Below are 13829 nucleotides of genomic sequence, written 5' to 3' on the forward strand. Positions count from 1 at the left end.
AAAAATAAGGCAAAGACGGCGAGAAAGCCACTCCAATCCACTCCACAGCACTCCACTCCACTTCTATCCACTCCACACTCCACGCTCCACACTCGCCATCGCCATCGCCATCGCCATCGCCATCGCTCTCCAGCGGCGAGAAATCGACAGCGCCGTTGACTGCGACTTCGATCGGATCGGAATCAAATCATAGCAGACAGTCGAAGGCAGCGCGTCGACACTTAACGCGATAGTTGTTCCTCCAGTCGCGATACAAAGATACTAAGATACAAAGATACATAGCCAAATTCGCCAAAACGCGCTCGCTTTTTTTCTTTTTCTTTTTTTTCGTTGCATTCTGGAAGTTTCCTTCCGCCAAACAAATACACAAAGGAAAAGACTATCAGCGTTACAAAAGCAAAGTGCGTGTCAATCAAGTGCGCAAATTTGTGCGGAATTCCCAGCCAACGATTTTTATGTAAATGGTAAGTACCACTAACTAACTTTAGACGTATTCCTTGGGGCATTTTTGCAGTTTATTTTGACTTTGTTTGGCTTTTTGCTTTTTGCTGCCGAGCAGAGCGGAACTCACCTGTTGATAAGTGTGCAGGTGTCTGGCGCTCCACACTTCTGCAGCCAAGAGTTCTCGCCAAGGGCTGCAGTGGTCAGTCGTGGATGAGGTGTCACGTATGATGAAATTAGTCCAAGGAGGATTAGGGATAGGGATAGGGATAGGAATAGGGATAGGAATAGGGATGGAGGTAGGAATAGGAATAGGACTTCCGCTCCAGAGGGACCATCTCCATCTTCTCATGGGGAAACTCATTCATGAATCACTGGCACCGCCTTTTGGTGATAGGCACTGAAAACAAGTTACAAATTCATGATGCACAGAATGTAAATTTCATTTTTCCATATGTGAATCATAGCATTTTAAAGTTATTACAATTATGAAAAACCCTTCGTTATTTGTAAAACCTATAAATGTATTTTGTTTTTCTTTTTCGGCTGCTGATGACTAATAATACAAGGGTGACTTGCATTTACTTCCTATTACTAGTTTAAAAAACTTATTAACTTATTTGGAGCTATTGTTCTCAGCTTATGTAACTGAGTTATGGTTTGCTTATATGTACTTATACTCAATAGTTATGGCAACTATAAAACTATAGAGGGGGGGTTGGTGGGGTAACCTTAGCAGCACTGCTTTGCCCAACTACCTTTTCATACCCGGTTGCCGAAAATCGAAAAGAAAATAATAATGGCCAAGAGAGCGAAACATGTGAAATTAATTTACACGTTCCGTGCGGCGGGGGTGGTGGTGCTGGTGGTGGTGCCATTGGGGCTGCCGGTTGGCTGGTAGCTGGTGGGGATTGGATGCGTCAGCGGTTGTCGCAAAAAGTGACAGCGATTCGGCATGGACAAGTGGACAAGGTCCGAGGGCCAAGGGACGGCGATAAGGAGCTGGAGTGCGAAAAAGCACGGCGAGAGCGGGTGAATTTCACAAAAGTTTGCAAGAAGCCAAGTTCGTTGACCATGCCGCTCGCGGTGTTGAGGTGCGTGGCCAGAGCCTACCCCACCAGGCGATATGAGACAGCACCACCAGCACCAGCAGTCCAGTAGCACCACTATCATCACCACCACCACCACCACCACCACCACCTTCGCCAGTCGACCTCCAAGCGACACACACGATGATTCAGCCAGAAAATGTTGGCCAAATAAAGAAATGTATTTTTAATTTTAAATAATTATGTCAGCCAGATAAAGAAGTCAATAGCAATAGCTGTAGCTGTAGCTGTAGCGCAAACGATAACAATAACAAATCACGCACGCTTCGGGCCCCCAAACAATTGCGATTATATTTATATTTTTATGTGTGTGCTGCATAAGTGTGTCCAGCGGGAATCCCCAAACAGCCAACAATCATCATAATTCGCCCACTCAGGCCACACACACAATCGCATAATCACACAATCACAGAGTCACACAGTCACACAATCATACCGTCACGTGTGCGGATTTTGGTTTATATTTGGGCAAAAGTTGGCCAAGATAATATATAACCAGTCGGTTCAGTTCAGTTCAGTTGTCCGCGCATCGTCCGTTAGTCTTGACTTATGGTAATTGCTCCCTCGACGGGGAATACATTTTGCCAGCCGAAGCCTTCTTTGTGGCTAAAGTTGATGTATAAATAACTGAAAATCGGCCATACGTATGTGATATTTTAACTAATAATAGTATAACCTGTTGTTAGATTTTTCTTATGCTAAACACCGACGTCTGGCGAAGTTGTGACGTCAAGAACTCGGGTGAAACTACTGGCCACTATGGATGGGAAAAAAACAGCCATGCTGTTGTCTTAGGGGTTTTTATGATTTGTATGAATCTTTATTATATTTTGCTACTTTCGCAATCCACAGACGACAGCTGACCGGCCGCTCGACGTCAGCAGGAGCAGCGGTAGCGGAAGCGGCAACAAAACGGCCAGGATCGGGAGACCAGAGGAACCGCAACCGCAACCGCAACCGCCGTTCGTGGATCGACGTCGTCTGAACAGGATCTGGTCGCTAAACACACTCGCCTTGGTCATGGCCCTGCTCCAGCTGTTTGCCCACTCCGGCGGCGGTTGTGGCGTCTCAGCGGCACCCACTCACCCACTGGCCACTGATGCCAGCAACAGTGCCAGTCTCGTTAATCCAAGCACCAAGCATCTGCAAAAGCGTTCCCAGGCGTCCAGTTTCCGGCTGACCTTCCAGCAGAAGCTGATTGCCAGCAGTACGCACCTGGACTGGGAGAACACCTGCCACATGAAGCCCACGGGTCTGAACGAAGCCCACAGCAAGGCGAAACGCTGCAAGAAACGCCAAAAGGTAGGTTCACTTTGGAGTTAGCTATTAAATTAATTAGCATAGCTAATTAAAATCATAATCTATATATATGATTTCTATCACTTTCAGATCCTGCAGAAGCTGCAGAACCAAACTGGCCGCGAGTTGAAGGCCATCCAGGACGAGGACAGGGCCAGGATCACCATCAATGCGGATAAGCTGGCCACGAATAATACCAAGACCCTCGATATCGTCGATAAGAACAAGTGGCGATTCTACAAGGAAATCTACAAATTCCTGCCCCGTCTGAATGTCACTAGCAAGCAGGTGAGTGTATATATACATACATATGTACGAGTATACATAGATCATGTCATGTGAAGAACTATTGGATCATTTACAAACATCAAACACACATCAAACGTGGGGGGTTTCGTTCTTCTGTTGCCAGGGAGCTTGATGATAAAGGTGATAAAAAAAAAAGGGTCACGTGAGGCGTCCGCCGCGTTCACCTGCGTAGGTGCAAACAAGCCGTCACAAGCTAATGGCGAGTGGAGCGGTCATATGAGTACGAATCCGAATCCGAGTCCGGGAAATCGTGCCGTCAGCCGCGAGAGTGGTCGCCATAGTTTCTCTAGTTTCTCTAAGTGATTAAGAGTGTTTAAGAATCTAAAGAAAGATATCTGTAGATATAAAGCTCATATGTGCTAGCTCAAGAACTTCAGCTTGCTGATGAAGTTGTGATGAAAACACTTCAATCAGCTTGTGTTCTGAGCTCCAAGCACAACTGCTCTTGAGCACTTAAGTGCCGCCAACTTGTCAATCGCACCTCGTTCGATTCGTCAGCATTAGCCGGCGTTTCGGGACGCCCAATTAACCGTCGATTTGCATTTGGCAGCAAACAACAACAGCACGAGGGAAAACATTAGCTATCGATGCCATAACCACATTAAGATTAAGAGCAAATTGACGGCGCGCGCGCTTTTGTTCGATTATTGTTTATATAGATCCATCGCAATCCCCCCCCCCAAACCGGCCTTGATCCAGCGATCACGTTTTATGGCCAATCCGTAGATTGGATCGATCCGAATCGATGCTGTAGCTGAAGCTGAAGCTGTATCTGTAGCTGTATCAGTAGCTGTATCTTTAGCAGTAGCTGTATCTTTAGCAGTAGCTGTATCTGTATCTGTATCAGTAGCCGTATCAGTAGCCGTATCTGTATCTGTATCTGAAACTGAAAACGAAGTTCAAGCCGAATCTGAGTCCGTATCCAAAGTGGATAATTCGTTGGATAAACAAATAAAAATCAAGCGGCACATTTTATTTACACTTTTGACAAGTAAACAACAACAAACAGAAGCTAATCAAATTTCGAATTGGATTCGCCACGGACATCTGAATTATGGCGATAGGAAAATTATGAAGCTTTTCAATTTCAAGACCCCTCGAGTTGCGGCCAGTTTGATTTAAATAGAGTGGAACCGTTTAGTAATGCCAAATTGCGTCTGGCGTCTGGGAACTCCGAAATATTTTTGATTTTCGCCCTGACACTTGGACATGAGCCGAGTTGACCGATAAGCGCGTCAATACTGGAAGTGAAGTTAGGTGGGGATAATGGGGTTAATGACAAACGCGTGACCCAAGGAAGGGTCTACTCCCCACATTTGAGTGAGTAGGAGGTCGCCTTTTAAATGAATCGATCGAGATCGATGTGGTTGCCCCAACGTGCTAATTCCTAGGTGTCCGGGAAAGTTTCGTATAGGACAGTAATATCTGCAGATAACCAGATGAGTGTAGTTCACTTGGCGTGATCATAAACAGCTATTTTTATGAGATCACAGGTGCGGCGAATAAACTCAAGCGTGTTCAAGATCCACAGAAAGTGCCGATTCACCTCAAGTCAGCCAAAAGTCGCGATCAGAGTGCAGAGTGTGTCTCAAAGGTCGCCACCCCCTGGGAATTTGGTTTCTATTTTTTTTAATTACCCATTCTGCTAAACTTAGCCAATCCCATCACAGTCATCATAGTCACCATCGTCAGCACCACTCCATTCATTCATTCACTCAGTTGGGCGATTCACTCAACCGTCTATTCGGGGCGATGAGCAAAGTTTGGCTTTCGCTGAAATTTCTCAATTGTCGTCATAGTTGGGGAAAAGTACCTGAGCCCCAGGCTACACTGCAAGAAATTGATGGCAACTGCAGTTGATGGTCCCCCCTAACACTAAAACAACTTTTTAGTTGCTAACAAATTCCGCTTTGAGGTGACATTCTCAATAGATACCTTTCAAATCCCACATTCTCATTTCGAGCCACCTTTTCTCACTCTGTACCAAGCGCGGAACTCAGCGCTCGGGATGTGTGTCAATATTTGGCCAATATCGGCGACGTCAATGCCAATTGTGGCAACTAATTGTTGACATCCCCGGAACGGAGCGAAACGGAACCCCATTCGGAACCCCCGATCTGACGACGATGTGCCAAGCGGTACGGACGGACGGACGGACGGACGGACGGACAGAAGAACTCTATATTTAGATGGATCGCTTCGATACCGGGAATCGACGGCCTTTTTACGTCACAGCGCATGTGTATTCGCACATATTCAGCAAAAAATAAACAATCCGCTGATATCGCAGGGGATGGGATCGGCAGAAGCAATGAGTTTAACGATAATTTGTTTGAGTAGTTCACAACACTCAACGCTCGTTTATTGTGAATAACACACACATGCATATGTATGCCGTTTGCCTTGCGATGGCTGGTGGAGGGGGAACGCTTCGCGGGGTGCGGAACGCGGAACGCGGGTCGTATACGCGATATGTGATTCATATGAAACAGAGCCGTGGATTCCCCCGAAACTCTAGCGAGAGCGAGCGAGAGAGAGGACAAGCGGCGAGCGGCATGAATGAAACGAACGAGCCAACGACGACGACTTCACGAGCGGCCAGCCGAAGCGCAGCCGAGAACTCAAAAAAAACAGTTACCGAGACAGCGGCGAGCGTTCGGCTCGATTTTCACTTTCAGCCGCCGTTCAGATAAGTTTTCGGGCGGGAAGCGGGTGTGCCAGGGGTGGGAGCGGGAAGCGGGAGCGGGAGCGGGGGTGGAGGGGCTGGAGCGCAACCAGAGCGGGTTCACTCAACCCAAAGCATTCAAACTATAAGCTAAGCATTTGACTATATGGCATACTCGTCGTACGCGATATAGATATCGAGCAGCATGCTCGCAGTTTCAAGGTTCCGCCGTCTGTAATACTTTAATTGTACGATTTCAATTGAATCGAGAGTATTACTATATATCGTAAAAAGGTTTATTCAATAAAGATACCTTCGTTCATAACGATACAAGTAATTAAGGCGTTAAATACTTAAAAAGAAGTTACTTTGCAATATAATTATTATATTATATTATGATTATACCGAACAGTAGGTCTCTAGGATGATTAAACTAGGAATATATACTAGACATATAAATATATATATATTAAGACATATAAGTAGAACACTTAACCAAATATGTGTATTAGTATTGAAATGGTTGTACAATTATGAATCCACAGATTCTGCGCCTTATCAATAGAGAACCCGCCATCAATCGCTCATGATTCAAAGATTAGTGTTCACGACCTGGCAAAGCCATTCAACTAACCCGCGTCCACTCTACTTCTCACCCATTCCAGCTGAACCTGCGCCACGCCCATCGCGACCTGCAGATCTACGTGGGCGCCTTCACCTACATGCGCAACATCAAGATGCACTGGGACCTGGTCGTGCATAATGCGAAGAGTGTGCTCTCCGACGAGCTGGACCGGATGCGGAAGTCCGCCCAGGAGGTGCTCTGCAGCGTGGAGGAGGCCATCAATGTGACCAACCTGCTCTACACACCCAGACGTTCGCGGGCGCAGCAGCGGAGGGGCGGGAAGAAGCGGCGCCAGGCCCAACCGGTGGTCACCTACAAGATCCTGCCGCGCAAGCTGATGGAGAAGCGACTGCAGCAGTTCAACTCCACGGAGTTGCCACTCGTGGAGCTGCACCACAATGCGACCTTGGCCGCCCGCGGGGTGGATGTTCTACCGCCGCCCGACAACCTCATGGTCCTGGAGCAGCACGCCCTCTTCACCAAACTGAAGTTCGTGCAGTATATGAAGGGCATCCGCAAGATACTCGCAAAACAGCGAAGGACTCTGTGCAAGGCAACCGCCAAGATGACGAAGGCGATCCCGATGAAACTGTAGAGAAGAGCAGAGATCAAAGATCAGAGAGTAGAAAGTAGAAAGCTAAAGCCAAGAGGTCGGAACCGGCGAAACCTCCATTCCACACAACGAGGCTCATTCCATGAAGACATCCTTAATTTATTAAACATCCTATATTTATTACACACACCCCACCACAACACACACCACACCACAAACCACACCACACACCAGTCACGAATCACGAGGAATTCCCGACAATCGCAAGGCTATGAAAAAAACCGAATATGTAATGTGAACAATCCACGACAGATGTCAATGTGAGATACCCAGTTTTCTCGATATCTTAAGACGAATGTAGTGTTTTCTCTCTTTATTTTATTATTATTATTTTTTTTTTGAATAACTTTAAGTCTCATTGTATTATTTATTATTGCAACTCGCCAACAATCTGCCCGCACATTCCGCTAGATACTAAGTATACTAGATATACTTTGCCTTGTATTACGATGCTGTGATAGTAGATGATTAAAGTAAGAACAACGCTCCGCAACGGCAACCAACTAAATATCTCCCCACGACTATATTTACACACTGATATACTTGTATGTACGACTTACACCTCTATGTAACTTAGCTTTGATTAGGACTTAACAATTTAGACATCAAATACCAATACGAATGGAAATACAAATACAAATACAAACACAAACACAAACCATTAAAAGTACAAATGCATCGGAAGTTTATCTTCGTATTGGGTGGTCTTCAGCTGGCGCCATATCAATTACACTATGTAGTTGAGTTGAGGGATACGAGATGGATTCCCACCGAAATTGCGCATACGCCCTGTTGAGTGTATGAGTAAGAGAGAGAGAGAGAGAGAGAGAGAGTAAGTGAGAGACATAAAAGTGTCCAAACAATTCCCCTTTACGATCGTCGCCGTGGCTTTAATTGCAGCAGCATTACGCGGCATTTATAGACTTGTTCAAATATTTTATGAGCCATATAATAATTCTCTCCCCATGGGTTTTTGGGCTTGGGTCGCACTCGGCATCGGCATCGGACTCGGACTCGGGAATCGAGAATCGGGATCGGAATCGAGGTCGTAGTTGGAGTCGGGGTCACCTTTGTCCCTTTTTGTCAGCTGCACACAAAACACCAGCGATTTAACGACAAGAAATGTTTGTCGCCGCTCTTGATTCACCATTCTCCACCTCCTCCACCACCATTCTACATTCTACATTATCCATCTCCATTCCCGAATCTCCCTCCACGGGCTCTTCCTCTTCCACAGATCTCCAATTCTCCCGGGCTTATCGCTGGGCCGGAATCTACGCGCGCACCTTCACTGAGCCCTGGATTTTTGATGTTCTCCTCTGCGGTTTGCCGGAGTACCCGAATCGGGTTTATCGCACACAATCAGCAATTGTCATTAATTTCGGACTCGGTGTACGTGCTCCGATTTGTCTGCCCAGCACAGCACAGCACAGCACAGCACAGTGCAGCTCCTCCATCCTTCTCGGTGACTGATTCAACAATTTAATATGCCAAAGATAGAGCGACAGAGAGGGATGCATTCTCATTCCCATTCTCCATCTCCGTCTCCATCTCCGTCTCCGTCTCCAGTTAAGATGGTTATCAGGACTGATTTTATTGTGTGCTCTCCCTGCGGCAGCCTCTCCGTCGTCCGCTGATCTCGCCAAGATCTGTGGCCAGTGATCTTGGCCAGGTCCGAGATCCATCCGAATGAGGCGCACATGCAACTATGCGATCCCATTCATGGCCATCCGATGGTATATCTCCCTCTCCCTCTCCCTCTCTCTCTTTCTCTCTCTCTCCCTCTGGCTGCTTTGCATGCATCACAATGCGTCACAACCCTTTTGTCCCTTTCAGGTGCACGTAGCGCACATCTATCTTCAGTTTTGATAGGTTTTTATTGGCCTGACCTTTATTAAATTGAAAATTATGTCTTTCTATGAGAAATGTTGAAATGCCTATCACCCCTCTCCTCTCTCACTCTCTCTCGCTCTCTTTCTCTCGCTCTTTCTTTTCTTCTTTCTCTCTCTCTCTTTCGCTGGCCGGAAAACCCTTTGTTTTTCGGGGCATATGCGTTATCATGCGGATTGTGGGAATCAAGGTTTCCAAGGTTGAGTACTTATAGAAATTAGTGATTTGTTTTATGGTATTTTAATGATTTTAAAGGCAACCATTAATGATGTCCTCTGCAAACAAGCACTTGTGACGTTTCCCATAAACAATTAGATTTTTATTACATATTCTTAAATGCAAATATAATTTGTAAAGAAATATGTCTTAATAATATGCTGCTAGATAAGTAAAAAAGATCTCAAAAATTACTAACTTTGAAATAACTTTAAAAGCTATGCAAACACCCCGCAATCCTTTGAAGCACACCCTTTTTTAATGGGTATCCGCGTCGTCGAGAGCCAGGAACCTCTTTTTCCTGGCTCCTGCTGAATGAACTTTTGCGCCTGCACTGATCTAATCTAAATGTTCACTTTGTTTTGTTTCTGTTTTCTGTTCAGTTTTGAATCTGGATATTTTGTGTCCAACTCGGCCCGTCACAAGTCACGTGCAGGGAACACTTTTTGTTGTTGTTGTTGTTGTTGTGGTTGGTTTTTGTTTCTTATTTTTTTCAGATTTTTTGTGATCTTGGTCTTCAGCAGCGACGGCAATTAATTTAAAATATCTTATTTCATTTGTGTTTTTCTTGCGTTTCCCTCTCTTATTTTATATTTAACTTGTATTCGCCGTGTGTATTTTTGAGTTATGTTTTCCGCTGCAGATTTCCACCGATAATGGCGTTACATTTATGTTCCCTAAGTGTTCCCAAGCCACGCCAGAGCTCAGCGAAGGGGGCGTGGCGGGGAGACCGCCCACCAGGGCGTGTGGCCAGTGTCCAGTATCTGCAATAGTTCCGATTGTAAAACGATTCGCGTGGAGTTTCTGATTCGCGACTCTCCCACGAACGAAAAATCGCTGGCTCAGCGACTCCGTCCGCCTGTGGGAATCTCCTCCGCCATACGGAAGATGCTCCAGGAGCGAAGGGGAGCTTCAAAAGTTTGCGGAGATTGCGCATCTCACTGAGGTGTTGAAATCCCCGGCCACAACTCTTGCCCAAGTCCGCTGCTCAGCAGTTTCTCCGTTCACGGAATCGAATCGTTCGTTTACTGGCCATCTGCTAATCTACTCATCTGCTCTTGGGCAATCAACAGTAGCCGAAAAATAAGAAAAAAATTGAATAAAATTTCCATTAGATGCGATCCGAATGTAAGCATAATTGTTGAGCTGCAAAATTGGAGGTTGAGCTCGATGTGCTGACGACACGGAAAACAGTCAACTTGGCAGAGTTGCTGGATGTGTAAAAGTGTGATACTTCGCCGAAGCTCATCATCGTGTCAAAGGAAGGTCTTCTTCAGTATGAGGTGAGTCAAGGAGACTTTTCACTTCGTTTGGAAACAATAAGAGGTAATCTACTAAGCGTACTTCTTGTTCAACAGCATAAGTAACATAATTATGAACTAATATTGCTAATGCCCTGAAAGCAATCCTTTTCAATGTTCACTATTTGAGTGAGTACTTTCAAGGACAAGGCTACTTGGCCAGCTGGAATCCCTTTAACTTTCTCCATTTGTTGGCCATTCAATAGCCATCTGACCAGAACATACGTTTACCAATCCCAATCCCGATGTGCCGTCTGAGCGGCGCCTTGGCCCAAATAAATTACGATCACTTAACAATGAGGCGGCCTTTTCATGGCTTTTTTGTTTTTTTTTTTGTTTTTGGCGTTTTCATGCAACCTCCCGAATTTTCCGCTTAATAAGGTCGAACGGTGTTTTCAATTGCGAAAATGGGATTCGGATTCGGAATCGGATTCAATTGTCTGCACATCGAGTCTCGAGCACATAAAGTGACACAAATTATGAAAGAACCACCGAGGGATCGATCCACTCAGATCAAAGGTGACGCGACGCGCCCACTCTGCAATGGCCAGCAAATGACAATTGAATCGCCTGCCAGCGGGACAAAGGCGGTACTGTCCGGCAGCGGCAGGAACGGTGGTTGGGGGGAGGAGGGGAGGGTGAAGCGGTACGAGAACGAGAACGAGGATGTGGATGTGGATGTGGATGAGGGGCAGCTGGACAGTCGCACAATGAAGTGATCAGTGGCGGACAATGGGCGAGCGTTTTTAATTGTCAATGAATGCCACATCAGCTCTTGACCTTTTGCGGCTATTTGGGAAACAGTTGCTCACTCCGTGCGAAAAAGGTGGCGTTGGCTTCCCACCCAGGTGTGATGAGATGTCCTGTCCCATCCTGTCCTGTCCTGCCCTGTCCTGAAAACGAATTCCGATGCAACGCTCTGGCGATTCAGATGCCGATTTTGATGGCCTTTGCTACAATGGAATTGATATAATTAATGGCCAGTTTGGCGCCAGACTTTCGGTACACGTAAAAGGGAATGAGGAGGACTAAGGGAAATCATGTACACTCAGAGAATATGTGGAATATATGTGGGTTTTTGAAAGACTTTTGAAACTGCTTTCCTAAACAAGAAGGATTTGTAATATTCGTATTTAATGATACGTAATCTTCTTTGTATTGAAGAAATATATAGATATAAAGATAAGTGAATAGTATAACTAGTATAGAACTTATATTGTTATATTCCCAAATTCATTTCTATGGATTGCCCACCTACTACATAGTAAATAATAACAACATGAGTATATGATAATATTTTCTCCAGGTGCAGATACTTTGCATCCGAGTTTAAATCTGGGAAGGAGTCGAAATTGATGAGCGTGTGCCCATGTTATCCTGGCCGAGGAGGGGTGGGGGTGGTGCCAGCTTATCGCTGGACAGGATCAGGGCGCAAACAGAGCCGATACGCCGCTGGAGGGAGAGGGCAAGTGTGAGTGAGTGAGAGAGAAAGAGAGAGAGAGGGGCGCAAGTCAATCAGTCAAACACGAAGGCAATCACTCAATGGGAACACACACATACTCTCACCGCGGGCAGGGAGAGAGGGGAAGGGGGTGGTCAGGTGGAGAGGGGAAAGAAAAGGGGAAGGGGAAAGGCCGAAGGGTGAGGTCACAATTCACAAGTGGCCCGTCAAATATTGACGGAACCCCTTTCGGACAAAAGGGCCAGGACAAAACTTCACAGGCGAATGCGATGGTCAAATATTTGAATATGGAATCCCGCTCCCTTCCTCCCCCGCTCCCTTTTAAGGGATGTGGATGTGGATGTGGAATGCGGTGTCGATCTTGTTAACTGATATCATCCGTTGCAGTTGCAACTGCAGTTGGAGTCGCATTCGCCGCCAGTCCTCATATGCTCAGATACTCAGATACTCAGACACTCCGATGTTCAGATGCTCCAATGCTCAGATGCCCGAGTGGTCATGTAATCCTGGACAGTTCATTAAACCGAACGCGAACGGACTGCAGTTAATTGGTTGCCCATTATGGAGCTAGTCTGGGCCGATCCGATCCCAGTCGATACGATCCGCAGCTGTATGCAGTCGCAAAAAAAGATATCTATATCGGAGGATGGAAGATGGAGGTCAACGCAAGGAAGTGATTCATAACAACAACAGAACCGCTTGCGTGGGACTCACTATAACATTTTATATTCATTCATATTCATAGTCAACAGTTTAAATTGATTGATGACAAGATCGTAAATATATAGATATTTATTAGTTATTAAATTATTACAACTAATAGTAGCATAACAGCTTACAACAAAACTATCTTAATTGCATTTACAACATCATGATAGCTTGATACACATAAAAAGTATATACATAGATATTTCCCACTGTGCAAAGCGATCGCGACAATATTTGATTAACAAATCCAGGGAGGAGACATCGCCGGCTGGAAGACTGGAAGACGCGATCGGCCAGTGACCAAGTGTCAGTGTTGGGGAGTACCTAGATACTTGTACCTAGGTACCATTTTGTGGTATCTTTTACCTTACCTAGGTATACAAATATTATGCTACCTTTTACCTTACCTAGGTACAAATTTTTGTATTACTAAATAGACTTTTTGATCATTTTCCTTTGAACAAAATAATCAAACTCCACAATAATAAAAATAAGCTGATTCCACCATAGGAAATTATTTATGTTTCGATTCTAATTGCACCATTTTCCACGCAAATGCTGTTTGGTTATTATTAGCTTAAATCAAACTCATATTTGATCATACCTTAACAATTTGTGAAAGAACCCAAAATTGTCCATAAGAGACGAAAAATGTCCGTAAAAGAAAGCTCAAAAAAAGGAGCTACCTTTTGTTTTAAACGGCCAATTTTTTAAGCCAGATGTAAAGCGATTAAATTCGACGAAAATTCGACTGGAAATTCATTTTTAAATACGCACAAATGTACAATATTTCGCCAAAATTAAAATTCCGTCACAAAATTAAATGTTGTGAAGTTTTAAAAATATTGTATTCTATTAATACTTTTTTGTAGAGGGTGCATCCAAACAGCTATGCGTCATATGAGGTCATGAAATCAAAAGTGGCAAAAAATGATCTATATATATTGGAAATGGATGATATATATTGATGTAGCCATTCATTTTTACATACGCACATACAATAATTGGCGCCAAAATATTGATAATATATATTGATGTAGCCATTCATTTCTAAATACGCACATACTATAATTGGCCCCAAAATATTGATAATATATATTGAAGTAGCCATTCATTTCTACATACGCACATACAATAATTGGCGCCAAAATATTGATAATATATATTGAAGTAGCCATTCATTTCTAAATA

At 44.7% G+C, this 13829-nt stretch overlaps 1 protein-coding gene across 1 annotated transcript; it reads left to right on the top strand.

The window, feature by feature from the left end:
• Positions 1–216: 216 nt before the first annotated feature.
• LOC120456103 lies at positions 217–7700 on the top strand. The gene is made up of 4 exons (XM_039642709.2): positions 217–464; positions 2403–2852; positions 2940–3137; positions 6489–7700. Exons 1-4 carry the CDS (start codon positions 462–464, stop codon positions 7041–7043), a joined length of 1206 nt encoding a protein of 401 aa, XP_039498643.1. The 5' UTR covers positions 217–461; the 3' UTR covers positions 7044–7700.
• Positions 7701–13829: the final 6129 nt, after the last annotated feature.

The sequence above is a fragment of the Drosophila santomea genome, chromosome X, assembly GCF_016746245.2.
Source record: "Drosophila santomea strain STO CAGO 1482 chromosome X, Prin_Dsan_1.1, whole genome shotgun sequence".
NCBI lineage: Eukaryota > Metazoa > Arthropoda > Insecta > Diptera > Drosophilidae > Drosophila > Drosophila santomea.